This window comes from Centrocercus urophasianus, unplaced genomic scaffold (assembly GCF_019232065.1).
Source record: "Centrocercus urophasianus isolate 14NV4802_14NV808 unplaced genomic scaffold, USGS_Curo_1.0 seq_15, whole genome shotgun sequence".
NCBI classification, from domain to species: domain Eukaryota; kingdom Metazoa; phylum Chordata; class Aves; order Galliformes; family Phasianidae; genus Centrocercus; species Centrocercus urophasianus.
The window spans coordinates 40,733,407-40,761,150 of record NW_024884697.1 but is presented as its reverse complement, the minus strand read 5'-3'; the positions used below and the strand labels follow the sequence as shown (position 1 = coordinate 40,761,150).

At 35.8% G+C, this 27,744-nt stretch overlaps 3 protein-coding genes across 6 annotated transcripts in view; 2 read left to right on the top strand and 1 right to left on the bottom strand.

The window, feature by feature from the left end:
* CEP290 (centrosomal protein 290) overlaps positions 1-4,050 on the top strand; it is a 51,976-nt gene extending 47,926 nt beyond the window's left edge. For all 4 annotated transcript variants that reach the window (XM_042816309.1, XM_042816305.1, XM_042816306.1 and 1 more), the window contains 5 exons: positions 66-207; positions 1,773-1,846; positions 1,982-2,085; positions 2,909-3,015; positions 3,275-4,050. In XM_042816309.1, coding sequence (XP_042672243.1) covers positions 66-207; positions 1,773-1,846; positions 1,982-2,085; positions 2,909-3,015; positions 3,275-3,463 — 616 coding nt within the window. In that variant the 3' untranslated portion in view covers positions 3,464-4,050. The remainder of the gene's footprint in view (positions 1-65; positions 208-1,772; positions 1,847-1,981; positions 2,086-2,908; positions 3,016-3,274) is intronic.
* CUNH12orf29 (chromosome unknown C12orf29 homolog) lies at positions 4,048-10,242 on the bottom strand. The gene is made up of 7 exons (XM_042816311.1): positions 10,127-10,242; positions 8,818-8,935; positions 8,186-8,281; positions 7,713-7,829; positions 7,148-7,342; positions 5,542-5,711; positions 4,048-4,994 (listed from the first exon to the last, which is right to left on the bottom strand). Exons 1-7 carry the CDS (start codon positions 10,214-10,216, stop codon positions 4,806-4,808), a joined length of 975 nt encoding a protein of 324 aa, XP_042672245.1. The 5' UTR covers positions 10,217-10,242; the 3' UTR covers positions 4,048-4,805.
* A 152-nt stretch (positions 10,243-10,394) lies between these two features.
* Positions 10,395-26,669, top strand: CUNH12orf50 (chromosome unknown C12orf50 homolog; the record flags this gene model as incomplete). The annotated part of the gene is made up of 11 exons (XM_042815878.1): positions 10,395-10,508; positions 13,723-13,846; positions 15,733-15,909; positions 17,224-17,301; positions 17,460-17,579; positions 17,872-17,991; positions 19,604-19,708; positions 20,106-20,213; positions 20,441-20,644; positions 22,570-22,661; positions 23,909-26,669. Coding segments are annotated over 11 exons (1,281 nt in total), but the record flags the coding sequence as incomplete, so codon positions are not given.
* Between the last annotated feature and the right edge of the window lie 1,075 nt (positions 26,670-27,744).

The following is a 27,744-nucleotide window of genomic DNA, read 5'->3' as shown; positions in this document are numbered from 1 at the left end:
TTTTTTGTATTTTCTCTTATCTTTTCCTCTTTAAATATTAATAACCATAATAATTGTAATACCAGGATGCATGAAGCAAAGATGAAGGAACTGGAAATGGATATTGCTAAAAAAACCCAAAGCATTACTGACCTTAAACGGCTGCTTCAGGAGGCAACAGAACGTGAACACAATGCTGATAAAAACTTACAGGATCTAAAAGAACAAGTGAGTAAAAATCTAAGCCAGATGAGTCTAAGAATACATTGATTAATTTTAATTTCCTTCTGATGTCCATACTGACAGTTTATTTTTCTCTCTGTTTTTAATTATTTTCAGTTTTAGTTGCCGTAATTGTACATTTAAATATTTTTGATGATTAATAAGGATTACCACTTACCAATACATATAGATGCCTTCCCCTTCTTACAGGAAATAGTATTTCTTCATATATTTCTTAAAATCATTCTAGCTTGTTCAGCAAAGTAATTTTCCTACAGGAACTTTCTTCTTTCTACAAGTCTTTTTGGGAGACTGACTTTTCCATTTTACAGAGGATTTTTGTGTTTCTTTCCAATATGGCATCATACTACACAGCCTTTACAATAAGTTCTTACAAATATACTTCACACATGGAAGAGTTACTGAATTTGACTAAGGAACACTTGAAAAAATGGATCAGATTTTGACTTTCAAGTATGCCAGAGATGTAGGCCTATGTCTGTGTACCTGGATTAACCTTAGCTTCCATCTTCTTGTTTATTAAGAAGTGCATGGTTTTCTTCCCTGAACATCTCGCCCTGGCAGTTCTCAGAGTAAAGTGCTGAATGCACATAAGTCAGACATTATCTAACCAAGTAAATGCGTTCAATAAATAGAAAAAGGACGTGGAATGGAGTTTTGCAAAATAATTACTTTAAGCTTTGTCTATGTTTGCTTTTCTCCTTCTGGTTTAAAGTCAGCACTATTAACATGAACAAGCCTCTCCTGAACTGTTGGATCCTTCTTACCAATAGCAAAATTAAGAGAAAATTATTTTATTATGTGACATTACTCTGAGGCAACACAATTTCAGGTTTGTTTTGTCTCAAATGCAAATGAAGGGATGTGGTCAACATTCATTCCACTTCAAAGAAACAGAGATCTACTGTCAAAGAGTTAGAACCAAAATCTATACCTAACAGTAGCCTTACAAGAGTTCATAAATGATCACTCTAAAAAAAAAAATCTAATTTAAAAGACTTTAAATTTTTGCTCTTGTATCTTCTACTGAAAGGTACATCTACAGGCTAACTCCCTCTCTGCTTCTAGTTTATGACTGCAGATCATTTCTAATCAGTGTCCATGACAAGTGTACATTAATTTCAGTTTTAATTGCAGTTACTTGCATTTCAAATGACACAAAGAAACTTGAGACACCTATGTATGCAAACAAACATGTCATTACCTTTAGTGTATATCTATACTTTATTCTGATGTCTCAATTTATGTTCCTAGCATTCTTTTCAAAACTTTTTTTTCCAACCTTCATGAAATATGCAGTGCAGCTTAGCTTTAAGAGGACTGCAGGTAATTAGAAACTTTGAAGAAACTGGTTGTTGGTTATTACTTTTTTTTTCCTCCACCCTCTGTGATCACCTAGTACTTGGTTAAACCATTAGTATATTAGTGTCATTTTCTTTCATTTCATTAAACTATGCCAAGGAGAAGTCACTAACTCCATGTGAAATACACTATCTGTGGATACTGCTCTCAAGACTGACTTTGCTTGTTTGTTTAACTTTTCTTTCAAGATTGAGCATCTCAGCCACCTTCCTGAAGGTGCAAGGACAGAGCAAGGCCTCATCAGGGAGCTTCAGCTTTTAAGGTACTATATTCCTCAGCCAACATATATGAAATGAGAATGATCAACAAAAAGCCACTGCAGTTTTTAATTATGTGTTACTTATTTCAAAACATGTTAATACTTTTAAAATTATTTTAAAATTCTTTTATATTCCAGATTAACTAATAGCGAATTAAAGGAAGAAAAAGCAGAATTAGCACGCCAGATAGAAGACTATAAGCACCAGATACACGTGTACACCAGTGAGGGTCCTGCAGCTGGTAATCATTTCCAATATCTAAAATAAAGATTTTTGTGTAGCCTGGGCCTAAAAGTATTTTTACTTAATATGTGTGCAAAATGATAATATAATCCAAATATTTCTGTTGTTCTATTAATGCCAATGTGCCATAAACTGGAGCAAATTAAGGTCCCTGATGTTTGATAGTTATAAGGAAGTACTAGTAAAAGTTACTTTGAGGAAGAGGCTGGAATCTTTGCAAGATTTCCCTTTCTAAGAAGTGAATTTCATGCTTTATAAAACTCAAATAGTGCTTGTAAGACTTCAGTCATTCATTGAAACCCTCCTCCTTAATCCTCTTGCCTTGGGTTCCAGGCTGCCAGAAAACAAGTGTCTATTTCAGGATACCAGCCCTGTGGATGATTTAAGATTAGCAGCTGTCAGAAAAAGCCACAGTAAAAGCAAGGAGTGCTGTAGAGCAGCATACTGCCAAAAGAAAAAAAAACCAACAAAACAAAACCAACACATTCTTGAATCGTGAATATAATTAATAAGATCCTTAAATTCTCTTTTCCAAATTTTCTGTATCAGAGAAACTGCACATATATTTTTCAGAAACGTGCTAATAGACTGGTCATTTGAATACTGCCTTCAATAACAAGAATTATACACCATTACCTAACTTGTGGAAGAACATAAGAATAGCCAGGATGATTTGAAATTTTGGTGGCTGTTGATCACAACTGAGTTTACACACTGCTTCTCTTTACAGTTGAAACAGCTGAAGTATTATTGTAACAAATTTATTCATGTAATTGATTATACTTACCTGAAATTTCCTATCAAGTCAATACTTTTTGCAGGAAATAGTGAAGTTTCAAAGAAGGATAAAAATGATAACTTAATGACAGAAGTAGCTGACCTCCAGGCACAGCTGAAAGCCTCTGAGTTGGAGAAAGAGCAGCTACAGGTGAGTTGCAGAGATGATCTTTGGCAAGATAATGAGCACAACTATAGTCAGCTAGAAGAACCTATTTAATATCCCAAATAACACTAAAACAAGTCAATTTCTCACCACTGCGCCTATGAAACTGATTTTGTTAATGAATTTTCTCTTCCTGAGTAGATTTGTCTGTAGTAGAACATATGTTCTCTGAAGAGAAAGGCAGAAAAGCTGTTGATGACAAGTATTCCCTAAGTTCTGGTTATCCCTTTGTTCTTTGCAATAGGAAGAAACAAAAAAGTTGAGAAAAGAACTGGAAAACTTCAATCCTTCCTTTTTTGAAGAAATTGAAGATCTGAAATACAACTATAATGAAGAATTAAAAAAAAATATTATTTTAGAAGAAAGATTAAAGAAGCTGTCTGAAGAGTTTGGCATGCAAGTGGATAGCCCAGCCAATACTTCCGTTGATTAGGCATTTAGTTTCCTCAGCACTGACAAGGAAAATAAATTCTGGGGCAGCTACATAATGCTGATTTGTCTGTCATTCCAGGTTAAAAAATAAAATAAAAATACTGAAATTCACAGCTTGCTCAATTGATTAAGTCAATGTATTGTGGTCAATATTTACATACACCAGTCAAAATAAAAACCAGTTTTACCTCCCCCATCTACTCTGCAATATTATTCAGAAAACTAATTGCAGTAATACATGTTTTTAAGGAGAAGTCTGAGTTCTCAACTCTAACCAGAAGTTCAGAAACTCTGAAAGCACCTTACATATGGTAAATTCCAGATCAACAATACTGTAATTTATTCTGTCTTGCATCTCAACAGTAGACAGTGTTGTGGTCATCTCTGTTCTTACAATGTTAATTATTTTTACCTCAATTATAGAAAATTCAAGAATAAAGAATGGAAAACATTCTTGCAGTACATCAGCCAAACTAGCAGTATTTTTGTAGATAAATGTACAGTTACCATGTGAATTTTTTCATTCTGTATACTTTATACATATAGATGTAAACTTTTGTAGCACAAATAAAAGGCCACTCAAACCACTATGCATTCTGACTTTATTATTTGTGCCATCTTTTTTCAAATACTTAATATGTGCTTCATAAATTTAGATGCAGTCTTAAAATGGGTACTATGAAGTCAAATCTCTCACTAAGAATCTTCAAGACAGAATGAGTATGCTTCCTTTTACTTCCTCTGATCTTCAAACAAAAATAGTGGAAGTAGATTTAGGATGTAGATTAATTAGTTTTTCAGGTACTAGCATAATGCTGCAGCTTATCAGTTGAATAATACCATAAAATGTTTTCACCCAAGAAAGATACAAACATTTTAAGAAATCATCACACTTCAGACCTAATTCTGGTGCTACCAGAAATCTATTCTTCATTGATAAAAAACTAGATCCTGAATCTGAGTTCTACATGTTGTTGTGTCACAGTAATTATATTTAGAAAAGCGCATCCTAGGGAACTTTCACAGTTGATTGCATTCATTAATTAAGCTGCTAGGATCAGCCAGTTAGTTAGACAACGTGCTGTTTAACCATTAGCAGATCCAGAAATGGGTGAACAAGTTAAGGATTTTTCAAAAATAAAAATAAACATGCTTGAAGCTAGATTCTGTTCTGGATGTCACATACGTCACTACTTACAATAAATCATTTAAGAAAAACTTCAAACTATACAGTACAGAGCTTACTCTTCAAGCAGGAAGATTCCTTTTTGGAAGGGAGTTCTGTGATAGAAGAAAGCGGAATGCAGCACATAGAGCTACTGACTTAAAATAGAGAAGTAACTTCAATCATCAAACTTGATATCTTTGAGACTGTCAAATCTTTGACCGTCTAGTTTTGAAAACTGATGAAACAAACTCTTTGGTCCAAAATCACAGTCATAGTCATTTCTATTGAAAGAAATAACAACAGGCTGAGAATTCAGGTATGTCTCTGCAAGTGGCCAGCGTAAACCAAGGTGATGGCGATGGAGCTAAAATAAGAAGAAATAGATCCATTTAGAGATTTTGATATAGCAGCCTGAGAGTTCCCAATTTGAGGGGGAAGGAGGATTCAGTTCTAGGATTCTCTGTACTAGATCAATTCTGATAAACATTTATTAATTATCTGTTAGAATAATATGACTAAGTGAAGCACAAAAAGCAAACAGGAACCACTGTGTCCTCTGAAGCATCAGAAATAAAAATTAACTTGCTAATTAATAAAAGATTACATCAACAATCCTTATTCTCTAAGTCAACATTACAAGAAGTGAACTTTTTTAAATAAAGTTTTAAAATGTTGACCAAATCCTGCGTAGACAGGAAAATTATTTTATATTCTCAATTACTATTAACAATGTAGATAATAAAGAAATATATTAAACCATCAGCTGTACTGAATGCAGTGGCTTGCTTAATTCTACTGTAACCAAGTAAGAAAGAATTTGAAAAGCAAGGTAAAAAGTGAATGATAAGCCACAATGCCTCAGCTACTACAAATTATTATAGAGCTTTCTACACATCTATCTATCTATTTACCTTGATTAAACATCCATCACGGCAGTGCCAAACAATTCCTTCAACTTTACCCTCACAGCAGCCTTCAAACCACGACACTATGTCACTTCGTTTCAAAGTAGGTGGATTCTTAATTTCAAATGCTCCATGTGGTACCAGAAGATGTACAGGATGCTTTTTGCTTCCCAATCCTATGTTAAAAGGAACAAAAATCTTTCTGCAGTTATGTGTTTTAACCTCACTTTACCTCACTTTTATTATAGACATCTAAAAAGTGCTCTATAAAGGCAGATCTCTATTAGACTCCGCAGCAATATACTGTCTTTAAAAGACCAATTACACATAAATATCAAATGTAGCTATCTTTTCCTCATGCAACTTTTATTTACAGAACATAAGTTAACATGCCTCAGATGTTACAGTGTTCAGTTTCATGCTCATGTTCACCTCCTCAGTAACCACAGAGCGACTGAATTCTTCATGCTTCAGATCAATCCATATCACAAATATCTTAGTTTGTGAAATTGCTTATTTTCTAATGAATGTGCAATAACACTTAGGCAAGGCTGTTTAGTAAAAGAAAAGAAGCATTGCCTCTTTAGTGACCAAAGATTTACACTGAAAACTAAGACTAAAACTACAAAAAAAAAGTTGTTGCCATTTGTTTAAATTCTAACATAATGCTCAGACCATGTACCATTTTTCCTGTCCTTCCTTGGCAATTACCCTTGCAGCCAAGCAAGGAAGATAAAATTCTTGTTTGTGCTCATGCTGAAGTGTGTTTTCTGTTAACAAGCTTTGAAAGGGAGAAATAACAGTCAAAATTTAGCTTTAAAATTACATTTCCTTAAGAAGAGACTCATAATATTTAACTATTTTAAAAGTGGAACTCATGACTAATTCTAGGGACTAAAAAAATCTAAGGGTGAATAAAATTTTCTATTTTAATAAACTAAGCAGCATCAAGGAAAGAAGCACCTTCAAACAACCTTGAAATATTTTTTAAACTGACATTTAAAACAACTTTTCCAGTTAGTGTATTTTTTTTTTCTGGGAAATTCTCATTAAAAATGTACTCCTTAACTGTCTGAAAATTGCAGTAAGGATTAGTTAAAACCTGTGCCTTGACTACTGAGAAAGCACAGCCATTTTTCAGACGTCACAGAGCTCTGCATCAGTATAGCAGAAACCTCAGTTTTAGGTATGGCATAAACTGTTTCCTATAAATAGATATATATAATAGGCATATATTTTTTAAAATCACAGTTACCTTTATGCAGAAATTTTTATGGTTCTTTGCATGAATAAAAACTGCTGCTCTTTGTTGAAAAGCTACAGCAAAGCATTTTCATATTAGCTCCTGAAGAACATGCAGGCAGACAGAGGTTTAACACACAAACTTGTAGCAATTTTACGTTCTAAGCTGAGTGCATTTTAGGTACCAACCTTAGAGTATTCTTTGAGCTAGCCCTTCCTTTCCTTCCTAATAAGTGTTACATATTTAAACATGCCTTTTCCTTTCTTCTATTTAGAGAGAGAAAAAAAAAAAACAAAAAACAACAAACAAAATTAATGCCTTTCCAGCTAAAACATCACTGAATAAAATATTTTATCCATACAAACTTACCATATGGATTTGCATTAATATTTGTCCCAATAAGCTCCAGTGTTTGTTCTAGAAGTTCTGACAGTGATACTGGTCTAATTTCCAAAAGCCCGGGGTCAGCATGGTGTTTCAATACAAGTGCCATTTCAGCCTCATAATTTACAACAGACGAGTGCCAGCAATACTGCTTACTGTTTTTCTCCACGGGCACCCAACCTATGACAAAACATTCCATTTTACCAAAGTATCTGAATTTATCAAATGCCAATTAAAACTGTATATGCATTAAAACCAGACCAAAACAACAATGAAAAGCCACAACAGTTACCTTTGCTAAAAACAGAGTAACTAGAGAAACAGTTAGATCTCTAAGAAATACAAGAATACATACATGGCAATTTTCTAGCATGAGCATACAGAACTTCAGCTGAAGACAAACTGTAATTATTTTCAGTATGTCAGAACAAAGCCTTTCTGGATAATGAACAAATAATATTTGGATTGTTTTCTATATGTGCTAGCTACTATTTTTAATAATTCTGATTCACTTCAAAACAGTATTTTTTCACCATTTTACCACGTGTACCTGGCATGTGTCCGTTTTCGTCAGGCAAAGGATTGCCATTAGAGAATTCTATTTCCTTGGCTGGGATCCAGGTATCTGGAACAGGCTTGAAATCCTCTTCAACATTCCAAATAAATTCTAGACATATAAATGCAGCGTTTAGAATTTGGCAAACTGTTGGAATTACATTTTAATCCTCTGTCAATGTGAGCATTAAAATACTGTGATCTAAACCTTATTTGAAAGACATTAGTGCACATTACTTTGTAAAAGCACCAATGCTTGATTTTCAGTCGAGAATCATGAGGTTTAAAGAAACATATTAGCCTTTAACTAGTTAAGATTAAGAAACAGCTACCCAAATAGCCTATAATATATTTAAACTAGGACAAGAGAAGAAGAGGAGTGACATGAAAAAAAATGGAGGTGGATAAGTGACACTTCCTGCATCAGATGAGATGCATTTTCCTGCAGAAAAAAAAATCTTTACTGACCTTTACAATCTTCTACTGAATATAAGAATCGTTTGAACCTTTTTTCAGCTTGTTTGTTGGGTCTTCTGTCCAGCCTGGCCCATAGGTATGGTTGCCCTACAGATCCCAAAGTTATAAAAACAGTGGTTTACTTATGTAGTCATACCCTGCTCAGTACAGAAATCAACTGCATAAAAGTTCAAGCATGAAACTGTTGCTTATTTGTCACTACAAAAATTTTACATCCAAAGGACTGCTTTAATTAACAAATTAGTTATTGTATACAAATCTGGAAATCTACTTGTAGAATTTTGTCTAGTTTAACACAAAATTTTCTTGCAATTTCGGGACAAGAACCCCAGCGATGCAATAAACCAATCTTCTAATTTTCTCCCAACCTCCACCATTTTGACCCTACTCAAGGAAATCAAACATCCTCTACATAAACTCTAGCATGCAAAGTATATCCACAACTAATAACTTTTTAAATGAGGCAAGTTAACTTAAACTATACTTCATATGTATCAGAGAGTAAAATCTCCAACAATTTTACGGACACTTTAATATACTTATAGTAACTATTACTTTAGTATTACAACTAAAACAGGCTACTAGTCAGCATGAAAAACTTGTATATCGATCTCCCTTATTACCTTTGTAGGTAGTTACGTAACAGCAGGTTCCATCCACCTTTTCAGTAGGAACTGCATTGTATATATCTGCCTCTAATGCCTTTTCATTTAGGGTTTCAGTTGCCAAAACTTTAAACGGCTGAAAAGAAGACAGGTATTTTAAATCCTAATCACTGCTACATTACTGCAATGTTCTCATACATTCTTGCTTCATACCACTGGCCTCTATAAATCCAATACTATATGCTATATTGTTGATTTCTAATACTATCAAAATGAATAGTCGTTTCTGCAAAACAAGTTTGAAAAATAAATGCTGTAAGACAAAAAAAAAAAAAAGGAAACGGTTTGTAAACTCTGACCCTCCTTTCCATTCTTGATTAGTATTTTGAGATTACTTTGCCTCCCACTTTAAATGGGGCACGTTATCTATGCAGGTTCCAGTCTAATGCAACAGAATTGGGTTAGAAGGGACCTTAAAGACCATGTAGTTCCAATCCCCTGTGGCAGGCAGTGACACCACCCACTGGATGAGGCCGCCCAGGGCTGCTTCCAGCCTGGCCATCAACACCTGCAGGGACAGGGCACCCACAGCTTTCTGAGCAGCCTGTTCCAGCACCTCACCACCCTCTGAGGAAAGATGTTCCCCCTGTCATCTAACCTAAGTCTCCCCTCTTTACTTTAAAGTGGTTCCCCATGTCCTATCGCTATCAGACCACGTAAAAAAAGTCGGTCTCCCCCTTTTCCATACACTTCCTTTCAATACTGACAGGTTGCCATGTGCTCTCCCTCAAATATTCCATTAATCCTACCTGTAACCGTAACATAAACAACATACAAAGACAATATTTTCAGATAGCGAAGAAAACATCAGTCAGTTTTCCTACCAGCAATGCCTTTCTTTCCTAGCAGCCACAGCCCCAGTGCTATCCTTGCTCACACACCTAATCCCATCTGCTTTTTCATATGAAGGAACAGCAATTTAGGGTACGGCCCTAACACGACCATTATAGGGCGCAGTTACTGATGCATTGGCATTACTCTCTTTTTTTCCACTCCTTAATCAGTCAGCAAAGGGAGAAAAAAAAAACCACAGACGGATCCCACCTCACCACGCAGCGCACAGGTTTTTCACTCTAACCGGACAGCAGAAAGTGGAAGCCTACAGCCGCACAGACGGATGCTACCGCCTCTGACATTTCGCCCTCGCCCCCCGGGCGCTCCCCTGCAGCCGGGCCGGGTCCACTTAGGCGACACCTCCGCTGCCGCCGACTCCCGGCCTCGGCCCACCGAGCACAGCGCCTCCCGCGACCCGCGCCGCCGCGGTCACCTGGCGCTCCCGCTTGGCCGACGGCTCCTCCTTCACCTCGGTCACGAACAAGCACGGCACCTTGCGCTGCACCGCACCCCTGCGGCTCATGGCCCTGCCGACCCGATCGCGCCGCCGGCCCCGCGCCCGGCCGGAAGCGCGCCCGCACCGCGCTGAGCCATGGGAGACGTAGTCCGGCTGCGCCCGGCAGGAGCCCCAATGCAGAGCGAGGCCGCCTCTCGCGGCGGGCGGGAGTGTCCCGCCGGGACGGGGCACGCGCTGGGGCTGAGGCGAAAGCCGTTGGCTGTTACTTCAGCGGCTGATCTCGCTCGACGGCCTTCACTCCGCCTCTGCGCGGGCATGGAAGCGGTGTCCTCAAGGAGCGGAGGCTTCTCGGTGTCAGGTTGTGCCTGGGGAGGGACGGCCGCCTCCTTTCGTTGCCCGGGTTCTCTGCGCTGTCAGTTAGGGTAGTTCCTGGCAGCTGTAACTGTTTGTTTCAGTGCACCCTCCTGCCCACTGATCGTTCGTTATTCATTCTCTTAATCTGTTCTCCTTAATTTTCTTAACTTTCCTGAGTGCTGAGTTCAGGTGGAAAGTGTGCCTAACTCCTAGAGCCCTTTAAATGTCGTTCCTCTGTTAAAGCTCTTGCTTTTCCTGCCCACATTGAGCCTAGCCAGCACTTTCGAGCAAAATCATGGCAACCCAGGACAGGATGAGAATGGAGGGGTTAATTGGTAACACAGGTATAAGCTGTTCTCTCTGCTTTAGCTGTGGCAGTGGACATCATGGGAGCAACAGAAAGCAATTAACATAAACAACATCAGCAGTCAGCACCTTAGAGCGTACTGACAGGAAGAAGCAAGTGTCTCAGTCCAAAGAGAGATACGGTAAGAAAAACATTGTGTACAAGGATTTTAGGGGTAAGATTTGTATTTGTTATATCAAAGATTTGTTTTGAAGACCACAGCTTCTGCAGTGAGAAGTTGGGTATGATTTAAACTGTGCCAGATGGGTCCGTTCCTTTTTACGTCAAACTTTTTGAAAGAAGAAACTTTGCAAGAAGAAATTTTGAAAGGAGTATACAATAAACTCTTAGAAAAGGTTCAATTTTTCATGCTTAATTCAGTGAAAATAAGGAAGATGTCCAAGCCTGAAACGCTGCGTGATGTCATCTGATGATGTCACAGGATCTAGAGGAGCAGTGGAAGCCGTGGAAACGTAACATTCTAGCCACCATCTTTGACAGTTAGCAAACCTGGCTCCTTAGCTCTGCTGTACTTAGTTTTAGCTACACTGTCAGTTGGAGTTTTGTTTCAAAACAGAAGCAGAGTTGAATTTCTGAAAACTCAATTTTTAAAGAAAACTACTGTTTTCAGGATAAAATTAAGATTTCCCTGTACAGGGATAGCTTTTATGTTTTAATGTATGCTCTGCCTGAATAAAACGAGTAGAGTAGATGCATAAGAAGTGAAAATGGCTGAAGGTGGGAATAACTGCTACTTTTATTCTCCATACGTACAGGTAAATGCAATAGATTTTGGAGTGGTCAGCGTCCTTGAATTCTTTGATACATGCATATTTAGATGGAGATTTATTACCTAACGTTAAAAGTTGCTATGTCTTTATCATGGCAGTATGTGTAAATCAATTGTCTCATTTTTCAGAAGTGAGAAGGGCAAATTGTCCTAATTATTCCTGTGACTAGGGCTCAGATACTCAGGAAGCAAAGAAGTTTATCTCTCTTTATCTGTCAATGTTATATTAAATGAATAGACCATGTTTATAATTTCCACTTACACTGACTACCTGAATTTCTTTAAAGCCTGTTATAGAAATTGAAGCCATTCATAATGGGTTTTGTCCTTTAAAGAAATATTTACTTTCCAACTGGTAAAAATCCAGGGCTAGATACAGAGTTCCTGGTTATTGTATTTATTTGAGCATTAGTGTTTTAGGTATTAATGCTTTGGAGGCAGGCTTTGGCTCCAAATCCCAGCATGTCTCAGTGCATGAACCAGCTGTATTGACTGAATTCCAAAAGCAATGTGGTGTTGAGATGCTGCTCCTTGATTCTGCCCCTTCAGCTGCTAATGTTTGTAGCTGAATGAAACTTATTTCCCCAAAGCAGATGGGAATATTCCAATTTATTTTGGAGAGAATTCAGGCAATTTAAAGTCTTTGTTTTCCTTAAAAAAAAATAGACAAATTCTTTAAGAAATAGCTGGTTGTCTGCTGTTTGCAACTCTCAGCTGGCATATAGTTCGTATCCCAAATATAAACTTGATTTTCCCATCTTCAGAGTGTTGTTCTTGAGCACATGCCTATTTGTAATTATGAGTTTCCTTGAGATGTGCTGGAGAATGATAGCTCAGGTTATAGGAAAAAGTGAATTGTATGATCAGAGACAATGCTAGAATCAAAAAACTTTAATAAGGCGGATAACAGAATTTTGACTAAAGAAAGGGACTTTCATTGGAAATGTGCTAATTGTGCACTATGTACACAGACATAATCTGGAAAAATCTTAATCAGTATAATCCCAGCATTGTGATTGTATGTAGAAGTGAAGCAGCAATAATTAAATAACTAAATGAAACAATGTCAATAATTTCTTTTTCCCATTAAGCTTCTGTGTGTCATATGAAAAACCAACTGGCAGATGGCATAGGCAGTGTAATGATAGTAATAGACTCAGAACATCAAATCCTGAACATTTTTGGTAACTTGTAAATATTTTTCATTATAGTATTTTTATTCTTGGCTGCTCTATGGTCTCTTCCATTAATGAAAAGAAGTTTTATTGGAGGAGACTCACACTTAAAACAGCCACTAATACATCGTATATAGGAATTTAGTATGTCTAAGCCTCAGAATCCTTCTCCTCATTAGGATTTCTAGTGAAGATTCTGTCACTGTGAAAAACCTCTTAGCCGTGATACCTTGTGTACATCATGTAGACAAGGGAGGTGTTTACACAAAGGTAGAGAAGGGAGTGAGTTCCTTCAAAAACGATTTTAGTCTGAAGTCAAAAGTGGCTTTCTTGTGCCAAAGTGTTTTTGAATAGGAAATTAAACAAAAGAGTTTTATTCATTTGTTTAGTAATCCATGTCTGATGAGTCTGTACAAGGATTAAAAATTCTTAAATTAGTACATTTTCCATTTTTTAAGGCATCTTTATGTTTTTGAGTTTTGTTGTCCTTATTTTTCCACAACTCCATGTCTTTTAAGAGAGTCTATGAGTGAGATTTGCACTTATACAGCAGATTTCATTTGAGATAGGTCTGATTATCCCATTCTGTAGAAGAGGAAGCTCAGGCACACATAAATTAAATAAACATGCTATACAATAAAAATATTTTTTTTCTTCCCAACATCTCATAAAATGCCTGCAGTGGAGTATGTTGCAGGAGAGTACGTAGACAGATTTACTCTATTCTTATCTGGCAACAGTCCTGTATCATTTGGCTTAAGTACTGATAACTTTAAACATTTTAGCAGACCGCTGTATGGTCCTCCTAAATGTTACTCATCTATTCCTTGCAGTACAGTGTGTGTTAGTCAGTATAGCCCACGTGTATTCTTACATTTACAATGTCTGAAAATGTTTTGTCTCACAGCAAAACTACAACAACATCTTGTGTTTCTGGGAAACGCAGCCATTAGGCTGTGTGAGGATCAGTTGCATCTTCCATCATAGCAAACCTCGTACTATAAATGGACTTTTTCTACCACCTAGTAGCAGTAAGTAAAAGTATTTTCTCAACAATTTGTCTAGTAAAATAAGTAAATATTTGAAAATATCCTTAAACTTCCACTTACATAGTGCACGTTAACATCAAGATATGCACCACTGCAAATAAATCAGGCGTGACTGGCTATCCCGTCAAGTTCAAAGTGAATGAAGGAATTGTATTGGTATATGGATGGGTTTCTATATTAATTTATGCAGAGGAATGTTACAAATCTTCATAGCCACTCACTACATAAAAGATAAATTAGGAAATGGCAATTTAGACTGTTAAGATTTCTGGAGTACAAATTTTACACTAACTTTTCATCTGTGCTGTATTTTTGGAGTAGTAGATGGTAAGTCATCCTTCTTTGCAGTAAATAGAAAACACAATTCAGATTTAGTCTGAAGATTTTGTTTTATAGAAATAATTAATCTTTTAGCTTCTGAATTGATAGGGTCTTTTCTGACCTCACTGTAGAGCATCATTCAGGGACTAAAGTATTAAAATATTTTCCTTCTCCAGAATGTAATAGTTGACTCTCAACTGTTTCACAATGAATATCACCAATGGATTGCAGTTGTGTGCAGTACACTTTCTGCACTATCATTTTCATATATTAAGTTCATACATGTAGACAAACCCAGTAATTTTCTAAGAAAGCATCTGAAATTATCCATTTTATCTGAAGAAATGATTAATGTAGTTTATTTCCAACTACTACAGATTAGAGAAAAGAGAAACTAAAAGCAAAGCAAATTAACACCACCTTCCCCTCTGTCCACTCTCTTCTACCTCCTCCCCTGAAGCAGCACAAGGGAATGGGGGGTAGGGGATTGCAGTCCATCCTTAATGCTTTGTCTCCGCTGCTCCCTTATGATCACTCTTTGCCCAGCGTGGGGTCACTCCAGTGAGATGCCATCCTTCCTGAACTGATCCCACATGGCCTTCCCACAGGCTGCAGCTCTCCAAGCACTGCTGTAACACAGCTCCATACCCCAAGTTCCACCCTTCAGGCAGTGCCCCACATGGATCCCCACGGGCAGCAATAGTGATGTTTGTATGAGTTTCCATACTGCTTTTAGTGCAGTTTCCACATTCACAACATCAGCCTCGGCCAGCTAGAGCTATTGTAAACTTAAGTACACTTTTGGGTACGGTATGAACTAGTCAGGATGCCCAAAGACACTGTGCATAAGGCACCCTTTCTAGGAGTAATGCCCCCAAAATCAGAATTAGAAAATGGACCTATTTTATTTTATGGAATGTGTGTAACTCCACAATTTGGGTGCTCACAGTAACACTGCAAGTACTAAAACTATGTTTATTTTTTTCAAGACTTAAAAATCTTGTTAAAGTTTGATTTGGCTTAGTGCTTAACGGTGCTAAATTCTTCAAAACTGATGCCCTGTGGAGCAATACAGACCTGCCTGCTGTTTAACATGCTTAATATATTTCTATAAGACGAGTCCTAGAATCATTGACTTCAACCAAGATATTACTAATCATATATTTCCCTATGTTGTAAACTATCTATGAAGAGACTGGAAGAGAGAAAGTTACTTAGATTTGTTTATCTACTAGCAGGAAGAGATATACAGACTTTTTAAAACAGCATAGAATGATTAAAATGCTTCTCTTTTCAAAAGACTATAGTCAGCAGAATGCCATCTTTTCCTTCAGAGGAGCTAGTATGCATACATTTTCATTCTTTCTGTGTTTGGAAGGTGCTCTTTTGCCTGACTCTGAAGAAGATACTTGCTAAAAGGCACAATTAATCTATTTGCAGATACTTTAAATATGATATTTATTTCAAAAGTTTACCTGTTGGTCTGAACCTGGATTTCATATTGCAATTCCCTCCTGAAAAAATCAGTATCACGTTCTTTTCTGCAGATACTGTATTTCAACAGGAAGGCCAAGAAGGAATTTTGAATTCAGCCCATAGTCAAGAGTCGCTCAAAATTCAGGAGGCTTTTTTAAGACCAATTCACCCTCCAGTGATTGTAGACCTCAGCCATGATGAGGATGACGAAGAGGAGGAGGAAGAGGAGGATGAAGACAACAAGAATAGTAAACAAATTTTCTTTTTTTTCTATCAAGGAAGTAGAGTGGATGTTTTTCACCTTTTGCAATGTAGTTCATGACTGATTTATTCTCACAGCCATTAATGCTCTTAGGATAGAGTTGTTGACAAGTTTTTGAAATTGTTTTCCAACAGAAATGTTAGTCACCAGATGCATGACTAAACCAGTATTTTCTAACTCCTGTGAAGCATCTAGTTTTGTATTTTGATGCAGATATAACTCATATATTCAATTTTTCACCAATTAGAATTTAAAATATTCAGATGTCTGCCAAATACTATAATGTAACATACAACTTCTCAGTTTGAGGGTGGTCTGATTAGTTGGCATTTTCTCATTTAGAAACGCATAATATCTTCCTCTTCTCGCTAGTATTTGTGTTGACAAATGTGTTGACTGAGCATTTGCTGTGTGGCTTAATGTTAGCCAGCACTGCCACCAGTTAGTACTGAGAAATGTTCAGTAGGGCTTTACAGTAGCAGGTCAGGAAACAATTTATTTTCATGGTGAACAAAATATTTTTGATCTGTACAGCTCCAAGTATTTTCTTTCTTTGGGATTATCTCATGTTATGGGTTACCTATGCTGTAAAAATTGCATATTTAGGAGGTACTTCTTTTTATGGGAAACAGATTTCTGAACAGGAGTTAGAGCTGTACACAATCATCAGTGAAGGTTTCTTTACAAAAGATAGTTGTGTGCCTTCAGCTCAAGTCATTTGTTCAATTTGATTTATTAAACTGGCTGAAATCCAGTGGCCGGCCTCACTTTATTACAAAAAAGTTATTAAATCTAGTAAAGAGAGTTCATGCAATATGCTTCACTGGTTTACACACACATATATATTTCAAAGAACATATATTAAATAAAAAACACTCCACACCTGAATTTAAGCAATTGGATGTGTCTCACTTAAGAGATAAGTCTTATTAATCTTAACTGAGAAAGATAAGGAACACTCACTTCACCAGCTGTGCCAGCAGATGTTACAGGTTAAGAACACTGGGCAGAAGCTCTGTGACCAGAAGTCCCAGATGACATGTTCATTGGGATTTCCTTGTGAATAAACAAATGTTTTGCAAATGAATACTGAAAATGATTTTAAATCACTTCAAGTCAACAAAAATTGTGTTTTAATAGGTGCTGTAGCTGATGCTCCATTGCACTTGGGAAAACATAACATTTTAGAATAATCATGACAAAAATGAAATTCATTATGTTATTAGATAATTAAGAAACATGAAGGGTCTTTGTACAGCACGAGAAGATAACTAGTAATCTTTCTAAAATCTGCCTACAGATATTTCTGATTTGTTGGAAAAGACTGCTGAAGACATTGAAGAGGAAAGAGCAATAAAGGAAATGTGCTATAAATCTGGTAACGAAATTAGTGATCTTTTTTGAACATATAATAAATATACAACTAATAACAAAAATATGTAATAATCTAATAATATAATTTAATAATATAATTTATAATATATATTATATATAATGTAATAATATGATTTTTTCCTCTTTTGGGAATATGTTTAGGAGAATATTACAGGATTCATTACCCTCAGGAACACCAGTCAACAGAAATGGTATCTCCATCTCTATCTTTGGAAAATGAACAATTACCAAAGCAAACCATAGAGCATGATTTGTGGAAAGGTAGGTATTTTTATCTTTGTGGGCAAAACTTACCATGGCTCAGGTTAACCTGAGTATCATAGCATTTCCTTAGGAAACTCACATGTTATATACATCAGAGCTTAATTGCATCATGCACTGTCAAAATGTGTAATAAAAGAGAAAGAAGAATATAAAGCAAGAAGTTAAAGGAAATTGCTTTGAGCTAATTACTAATTCATAGATGAAATAGAAGATGGAAGGAAGAGAATGACATTTTCATTTATTATGCTTATACACAGGGAGCTAAAATATTCTTTCTTTGCCTTTCCAGGTGACAGTAATACAATTCCTACAAAATTTAATAATGTGGAAAGAGAGAGAGAGACTTCAGGAAGGAAAGTATCAGTGCAGTGTATTAGCAGAACACATGATAAATCCTATGAAAATGAAGGTAATTAACATTGGCTTCTCGGTACTGAACATCATCTAGTAAAGAGAGCTGCCATAAATCATTATGCCTGCAATAAACTTCACTTCTTAAATATAAAATAATAATTGAAATACATAGCTCTTTTTCTTATTACTCATGTTATGTGCACTCCTCCTAATACTAGACCATTAATTGTAAAGATTGTAAGTACCATTTATGATTCCATTTGTTTTAAGATTATAGTAAATATAAAAAGCCTTCATGCTGATTACATTTGACTTTTTCCCTTTTATTTTGGACAAAGAAGCGGCTTGTGAAGTTAACAAAGTAAGTGTAGGAATGACTACAAGAGACATTACTTTCAGGGCAATCTGTGTATGTTTACTTACCAGTATTTGCTCCTTTTTCTTCATAAATATTAAATACTGGTACAAATAGTAAGAATTACTGTATTATTCCTTTTTCTCCTCTTAGTTTGTCAGTGCAAAATAATTCATTATCATGGTAGGGATGCTTGGTCTAGCTTTGAGCAAGGGGGTGTGCATGTTCTATCTTCAGACAAGTATGAAACAGTATAAATGTATCTTACATATTATCATAAAATCATAGAATGGCCTAGATTGAAAAGGAGCACAATGATCATCCAGTTTCAACCCCCTGCTGTGTGCAGGGTCACTAACCACTAAACCAGGCTGCCCAGAGCCACATCCAGCCTGGCTGTGAACGCCTCCAGGGATGGGGCATCCACAGCCTCCTTGGGCAACCTGTGCCAGTGCTTCAACACCCTCTGTGTGAAAAACTTCCTAATATCTAACCTAATAAACTCCTAATATCTAAAACTTCCTAATATCTAACCTGATAAACTCCTAATATCTAACCTAAATCTCCCCTGTCTCAGTTTAAAACCATTCTCCTTTGTCCTCTCACTATCCACCCTCATAAATAGCCATTCCTCCTCCTGTTTATATGCTCCCTTCAGGTATTGGAAGGCCACAATGAGGTCTCCCCAGAGCCGCCTCTTCTCCAAGCTAAACAAACCCAGTTCCCTCAACCTGCTTCAGCCCTTGATCATCTTAGGTGTCCTCCTCTGGACCCATTCCAAGCACTCTGCATCTTTCTTGTTCTGGAGGCTCCAGATGGGGCCTCACAAGAGCTGAGGAGAGGGGAAAATCACCTCTCTCTCTCTCTCTCTCTCTGCTGGTCATCCCTTTTTTAATGCAGCTCAGGATATAGTTGGCCTTCCAGGCTGCCAGTTCACACTGCTGGCTGGTGTTCAGCTTCTCATCCACCTATTTCTTTTACTATGACTTATGTCATGTGTAGTACATGGCTTTCTTTTAGGTGATTTTGACTGTCACTAGTAAAAAGCTACCAGTGAGAAGCAATTCTGTAATTAAATTATACCCATGTGTATTTAAAACTTTTAATGTTTATCTTTTTGGGGGGGGGCTGAGGAGGAAGGGGGAGGGCTTGAGGGGGCCTTAAGGAATTGTCTATTTGGTTTTATTATATTTTGTGCATTTTTTTTAATTAATTTCAGTGAAAATGTAATTATAAAAATTGTTCACATTTAATTTTTCTGTATGTTCTTTAGTATGCATTATTTTCTTCAGCTTTTCTTCATTTTCTGTAGGAGGTGATTATTTTGCGGCACGGAGAAATAAGTATGTTAATGGACAAAGAAGGGAGGCACAACCTTTTGAAAAAACACCAACTGCAAAATATTCAAATATAAAAGGTACTTAATTATTGTATATTTTCTGATTTTTACATGACATTCTATTTTTTACAGTATTACTGAAGATTTTCTGATTCTTAATGAGGAACATTCTGAGACAGAATCAATCAAAGTAATTGTACTCGTTCAAAGTACTGTTGGACTTTGTTGTTGTTGAAGTTTGAGCTTCCTATTCAGATTTTGAGACCTTGAACTGGGCAACTGTGGAAATGTAGCAACTTTTGTTTTTATTTTGTGTGACTATTCTTGCAAAATAGTTAAAGAGCAAAAGAATGTTCTTTACCTATGGAGACCCGTGTATGAAGAGTGAGATTAGGTTTTCAACACATCACAGCATTTGTTGGGAAGAAAAGGTGTGCTTTTTGAAAAGTAAATCTGTGCTGTTTAAATCCTTCAGCAACAAACAGCTCTGACCAGGTGAGGAAATACCACTTCAAGGGAGTAAAGAAAAAGAAATGGATTTCTGAGGAGCAAAGAAACTCACCTAATACAGGAACAGGCAAAGGTATTTTTAGAAAACAGCAGGCTTATCCATTTCAATAAACTAAACTATTAGGTAATTTAGTACTACCTCGTTCTATTCTTTGTGTTGCACATGGACAACCTATATTTTGAGAGGATTATCTGTACAGAATATTTTTTTAATTTTGTCTTCCAGCCTTCATTTTTCTCTAATATGTCAAATTTTGAGCAATATCACATTACTGTATAAATTTGTTTTTCCAATTTTAGGAATTCCCACTTCATACTCAAAAGTTACAACAAATTACCAACGAAATTATCAGAGGAGGGATGATGAAACTGCTTCTTCTATTCATTCTGTGAGACAGACTGAAAGAAACACTTACTTCAATTCTGCAGAACCTCGAAGGTCAGCGTATGTTTTCTACCGTAATACCAGAGTCACACAGGAACCAAAGTTTAATGGATATACAGGTGAGTTCCTGCTTGCACAGAATTCTTAAAATGACTCTTAAAATACCTGACTGCATTCTGCTGCTTTCATGTTTGTCATTGCAGGTGAATATTTAGGCTTTTATATCTAAATAAGAGTACCTATTTAGGTACTAAATGTGGGCAAGAGTAAATTTAATCCGGCATAATTTTCATAATTAAATTGTGGTAGTATCCATAGGCAGAGATAAAACACACTTAAACTCTCTGCTGATTCCCACTTATTTTTCCTTTCTTTCTTTTGAAACATAATGTTTAGTAGACCTCATAATATTCCACTTTAATTTATCGCCCTACTCTAGATGTCAATAGTAATAGTAGTAGGAGTTGTTTTCCAGTAGAATTTTAGTTTCCTCTCAAGAAATATTTCTTGTACCATTTCTCCTGGCAGGGGATGAAGGAATGACCTTTTATTTTTTTGTCTTTGTCTTTGCAACTAGTATTTCATTTTACGTATGATTTATGATTATTTTTCATTATTTACGATTATTTTTCTTCCAGAATAAACAAAGTCTTGGACCTTATTCAAACATCTGTTACCAATTTAATTTTGCTCTGAACTTTTGTGATATACATTATTATGTTCTCATGTGGTCTATAGGGACTGGAGGACCAAATTCATTCTCCCTGCTGTTCTTTCAGAGTAAAGTTCTCCTTCATCTTTCTGCCATCTGTCTTCTTGATAATACCTACCATGTCATGAATTTTACAAGAAGCTTAGAGTGGGGTTTAGAATCTCACATTTTACTTTTTGGCTCTTTCAGATGTAATTAATTTCATATCTTTCACTTATTTTTAACTTTCTGATTCAGCTTCACACAATATAGTAACATAATTTCGGTTTTATTTCCAGTCTTCATCAATATTTTGATAATTGTGGGGTTTTTTGTATGTCACTTCAGTGACAAATAGAGTGATAAATAATTTAAATAATAGCAAAATAATACATTGCCAGTTTTGTTTATCTTTAAGTTGGATCTCCGTTTTTTGGTGCCTTCCTGTCTTTATTTCCAATAAAAGGAACATCCCTTGACAGATTATTGTTTTTAGATGAAAAAATGTAAATGAAATCAATCTCAACATCATTGTTTAGTCTTAGGGACTAACAGTTTGGTGGGTTTTTTTTTTGTTTGTTTGTTTGAGCATTTGTTTTGTTCAAATCTGAAGAGGTTTATATAAGAATAGCAGACTGAATGTTCTTAATGGAAAATATATATGTTACCAAATTTCCAGTCTAGAAAAGGGATAGAGCATTTCAAAGAAATTTTGTCCAGAGTTTTTGTCATACAAAGAACTATCACGATTTTCAGTACCTTTTCTTTGAAGACTACCTGAGCCATTGGGTTTGGAACCAGAAATTCTGATTGACACAAATGAAAGATTTTGTACCCAAACTGAAAACTATGGTACTTAGATGCTGCATGTAAACTGGAAAACAGAATTATTATGTGTTTACTTGTTGGAATTAATTAAATTAACCTGGAGTTAAAAGAAAGTAAGGGTATCAGTAAAAAAGTATTTTTAACCAAATTTCATACAGAATGATTATTCATTAACATATTGCACCTAATGCTTTTACAGGCAGAGATAAAAGAGTATGTTGGGTTATGGATTTCTTTATTCTAAAAGCAATTGACTCTTCTGAAGGATTTTCAGTACAGAAACATTGATTCTGAAGAATCTGTGAGCATCGTGGAAATGGTGAAAGCTTACAAATGTTTTAATGTACCAAATGTAAAGTCTATATTTAATAATAGCTTGAATTTCAGGGGTGATGTATGATTCATCTGATCCGTCAATTGATACTTCACTAAATGTTACTTTTAAATCACATAGCAGACTGAGATAATCTTTTCCTGAAAATGTGGCTGAAATTAAGAGATCATTTTTTATTTTTCCTTCTGCAGACAAGTATTCTTCAGGATCTTACAATGCACCAACTTGGCGGAAAAGAAATCCGCATGCGAAGACATTCTCTAAGTTTAAAACAACCAGTCAGGTAGATTTGTTGTAGGAATATTTGTAATTCAGTGTTTTTGTTCTCCTCATTGAGAAAACGTGTCTCTTAAAATCTTTTAAAACTTCCCCAGGCAAAGATTGCAAGATTGTAAGCAGCACTGAATATTCTGAAAGAATAGTTAGTAGTTTCATTTGTGAACATATAATTTTGTCTATATCTAGCTCATGATTTCTAACTGTCTATAATGTTGCTGATATGAAAACAAAGTATGTACCTGCTTTTTAAGTGAGGAGATACATGAAGTGAGTTTTGGCTACTAGCGCTGGAGAAAGCAGGAGAGACTGTATATGTGGACAGTCTATTTCTCTCCCTATTTGAGTGCACGTTAAGTACCAGTAACAGCTGTAAGTGGAATCAAGCTACCTAAAAACTCAGAATATACCCTAAGAACCTTTAATACATTTTACATCTGTCTTGAGCGCAGGGATTAGAACTTGTATTTCCTTTCCCCCAAATAATTCTGTACTTCATTCAAGAAAGACATTTCCTTGTTATCTCCCATCTGTTCCCCAGTCTAATAGGGATTTCACTCGGCAACTGCATGGTTAAAAAATGTGGAAGAGCAAAGCAACCTCTCAGTTCTTGAAAGCTTTACCTTGTAGTTTGGTGAGAAAGTACTTCTCTGAAAATGAGAAGAAATAAGTTGTTGAAGACCTGCTGAACACTGCCCTGTCTTGGACAAATTCTTTCATTGCTGTATTCTATAGAAGACGATCGTTAACATTATTTTTTTTCTGAGCAACCACTGGTCCTTGGAATGGTTACAAACCAGTTGTAGGAGATTAGTCTAAAGTGGGTCACAAAAGTGCAGTTTTGCAGTCTTGTCTTTCAAAGCTCTCCAGGTGGCCTGGTTGTTAGCATTTGGGTGACTTCACTCAGGGGAGTTCAGTGTTAACGCTGTTTAGGTTCCAGTCAGAGATGCAACGTTCTCTTTAGGCAACATATAGAAGAAGCAAAGCACTTGAAACCACCTACCTATGTCATCTAGGCTTGCTGCCATGTCTGGCTACTTCATGCTAGTACTACATAGTTCTCAAACATCTGCTTTGAAAGGTTTAGGTGGAAAAAGAATGCAACAGTTTGAAAATGGATTGATTTTATTAGTATGAAATATTTTCTACTGCTTCTATGATTATTGAAAGTTTAATTCTTAAATTTCTTTGTCAGAGCATACAGTTTCACTCAAATTATACACAAAATGCTCAGTATGTCTATTTTGACCACAGAACCAAGCAGAAATGGAGATGAAGAAAAAAGGAGAATGATTCATTTGCAGCAGAAAGATATGAAGCCAGTACTTGAACTTTGAAGAAAAAATTTAAATTTAAAAGGAAAGTCACAACTGGACACAAAAATGATAAAATAAGATGCAGGAAATACACTCTAACATTCAAAAACATTCAAAATGTATATTAAAAGTATGTTCTGTATGTGCACCTAGAAAGATCTTCAGCCTGCTCACAAAATTTAAACTGCTTTGAAAATTTGGCAGTTGAAATGAGTTTTTTGCAGACTTTGGCTATATACTGGAAGACTGATAGTGAAAGATCCTAAGAAGATCCGGTCTGTTTTGTCAGACAGATGCTTTAATGCATAATTATTAATATGAATAGATTTTATTAGTTGTACTTGGCAGTTTCATAGGACTTTGAATGTAAGCAGCAATACTGATGCATTCTAGAAGGTGTCTGTGTTGCTGTGATAACAACCTTGATATTTCACCATTTTTGCAAGAATTAACTGAAATATGTTTCTACACATATTTTAAACAAATGTATTAAAGATTTGATAAGGACAGAGACTTTAATATTGCTTCCTGAAGAACCAAACTGTCTAAATGTTTGTAATGAACAACAGCTTACTGATATTTCCCTAGAGGACATAAATTTGTTATAACATCTTTTCTTCATTTCAGTGATCGTTGTTGTTGTTCTGTACAATGTATCAATTTGGTTTCTTACCTGTAAATGAAGAGAATGGGGTTTGATCACCTTCATTCTATGCTTAGTTCAGTATGTCAAACATTAAAGGGCAATGTGTGAAAATACATTGACTGCCACATCAGAAGGCAAATGTAAGCAGGAAGAAGAGCCCAAAAGAGGATCTTTAGAAGATAAAGACAAATGCACTCAAAAAGTCAAAATACCTTTGAATACTGAAAATTGCATAACTGTGTGCCATGTAACAGGAAGAGATGTGTTTCAAAGGGAGTTAAGAAAAAGGGGGCCAGGAAAGGAATTATCTGTTACACATAGAATACTGGTCAGTAGCCAATGGATGTGCCTAGTACTGAATAGTTACAAATATATGAAATTATTTCTTTGTCTCAAACATTTTTCCTTTTTTAAATTTTTTTGGAATTTACATGACCCTTGGTCATTCTTAGAACATAGTTTTGGAGTAGAGCCCTTCAAACTTTTTTGTAGAGCACTGTGGTCCAGTGGCAGCCACAGGTGTGAATATAAAAGCATTTTGTTTCCTTGCAACATCATTTTGACTGAACAACTGAAATTATACTGGATGCCTTCTAGGGTGCCTTCTAGTTAAAATTACTGTATTGTAATATGAGAAATGTCGTCATACTTTATTGAAAATATCTTGCAAAAACAGGGTAGTGGCAAAACTTTTATAGCTTTTAGAAATGTAATTTTAAATAATATGAATGTTAAAAATGCTGTAATTATTGCAGTTGCAATATTTTTTTTGCAATTATTGCAACTGCAATAACTAATTATTGCAGTTGAGCACTGCTTTCCTGAACTGAAAATAAGTTGCCTATTTTAGTTGAAATGCTGAAAATGTAAAAGACACGAAACATCTTTTTAAAATCAATTCCTAAGCATACTGAAAATGTCTCCCTCTCTCTAATGAAATCCTGGATTTTCAAATTGTACACACAGTGCCTTGCAGCAATGTTTTGTATGTTGTCTGCCTGAGGCATCTTAAAATCTTGATTTGGAGGGCTATTCTGCCCAGATATTTTTTAAAACCTTGAAAAATACTTTTGTTCTCATTTTTTCTCTGCTATCTAAATGTAAATCTTACATTTAGTGATTGTTCAATCTCTCTGTAGTTTACAGTATTATATTTAACAGGACACTGAATTGAGCAGGGCTCAATTATTATTCTGGGCTATTCTCTCTCTCTTTTTTTTTTTTTTCATTTAGTAAAAAAGGATTTCAATATTTAACTTTTGCAATTTCATATTTTTATTTTTTGTTTGGTTTTGAGAATAGCAAAGTTCATACTATACCTTAACAATTTTATTTTCTAGTACAGTTAATACTGTTTGCTTGCTCAGGTGTTAAGACTATTGATTTTCCTTATTGATGTACAAAAAGTGGAATTCTGAGGTGTTATTATAATTAGTAACAATCTGTTTGCCAGAAACTTACCCAAAATTACCAGAAAGAGCAGATGGGGATAGAATTTCTATTCTGCCCAGTGTTTCAGCGTTGGGTAATGACAGAGTAGACATTGCAGCATTTTTAGACTTCCCTGGTAAATTCATACTTAATGAAACGTGTTGGGAGCACTGAATGGTGTGGAAAAAACATCATTATGGCTGACATAATTTGGATTTGAAGCAATAACAAAGTGAGCTCCCAGTCTCCAAGTTTATCAAACAGTAAATGGGAAGTAACTTGGTTTATTACTGTATGTATTTCCAGCCAAATATATATGGTGAAATCTGAGAAATCATTATGACATCTGAAAACATAAATATTCCTCTTGATTCTCTCACTTAATCGTATTTAAACCAATAGAGCAGTGCTCATCTGTGTATTTATTATAGTTCTGAGATAACACAAAAGGAAATGAGTCTTAACCCCGTTTTCTTTTAGTGGATGTAGAAACAGCCAGTGACCAAAAGACAGACAGGTTAGAGGAGTCTAATGGTGAGCCAGCTGGAGCAGAGACTGTGCTTTAATATATAGCTTTGTTACTATAGTATGTTTAAAATGCGGTGTTTGTATAAAGTATGAAATAAATGCATCTAATAAAAATGAATTGTGTATGGAGTTTTATCTATAATATTTACTTTGCCAATAACAGCGCTGTAATTAATTAGACTAAAATAAATTCCACTGAGGTTTGACTGCAGAGAGCTGACAAGCGTGAGAGTGTGCCTTTATGAACTAATCTTTCACATCTAAAGTTATTTGCAGAGATCTGTGTAGCTGAAATCAATAAAACACCTTGCTCTCTTCAGTTTCTGCTCCCTACTCCGTAACCAGCAGATCCCTGTTCGTTGAGAATTGAGTGATCTGCAGTGCAGCAAACCTGAGTGGGCGCATGTCTGTGCTTAAAGGAAATTGAGGGCATTCAACACTTCATGCAGTGAGGCCTCAATAGCAGATTTCTGTGTTTTCACACGCATGGCAAAACCCCCACACTGACTTAAACTGATAATACTTGAAAATAAGATCTTCTGTAACATGCTAAAGATCAGACACAGAGGGCTGCTAAAGGAGAATTGAACTTGCCATACCATGCATGCTTCAACCTAATCTGCTGCTGAGTTGAAAGGCTCAGGGAAAAGAAATGATCTGTTGCTGTCACTTTATACATGTAAAAATATGCTAATGTTTTTCCAGATGGTACTTCTAAAAGCACATCAGATATGTAGTGTAGGTGAAGCATGTTAGACAGTAAACAGATTAACAGCGATGCCATCTGTATTTTATTAAAAGTTTGCAAGGTTTCCAGGCTGAGTCTGCATTCAAGAATAAACTTATGCAGATGAATTAAAACCACTGACTCCCAGGATCATAGCAGCAGTGATAATAACAAATAAGCTGTTCATTTATTAATATATCAAAATATGTCTCAAGTCAGCACACGTGTGAGAATAAAAATGGGTTATTGTAAAATAAGAACAGAGTAAAATTTTTCTTCCTGTAGACACTGCTTAAAAAGAAAAAATTTAATAATTTCCTCCTAATGGAGACACCTTTCAACAAAAGCTGCTTTGTACAGCAGCACTTTATGTAAAAATAATTATATATGGAGGCTCTGTAAATTATTTAATTAGAGTTGTAGTCACTAGGGGTCAGTACAG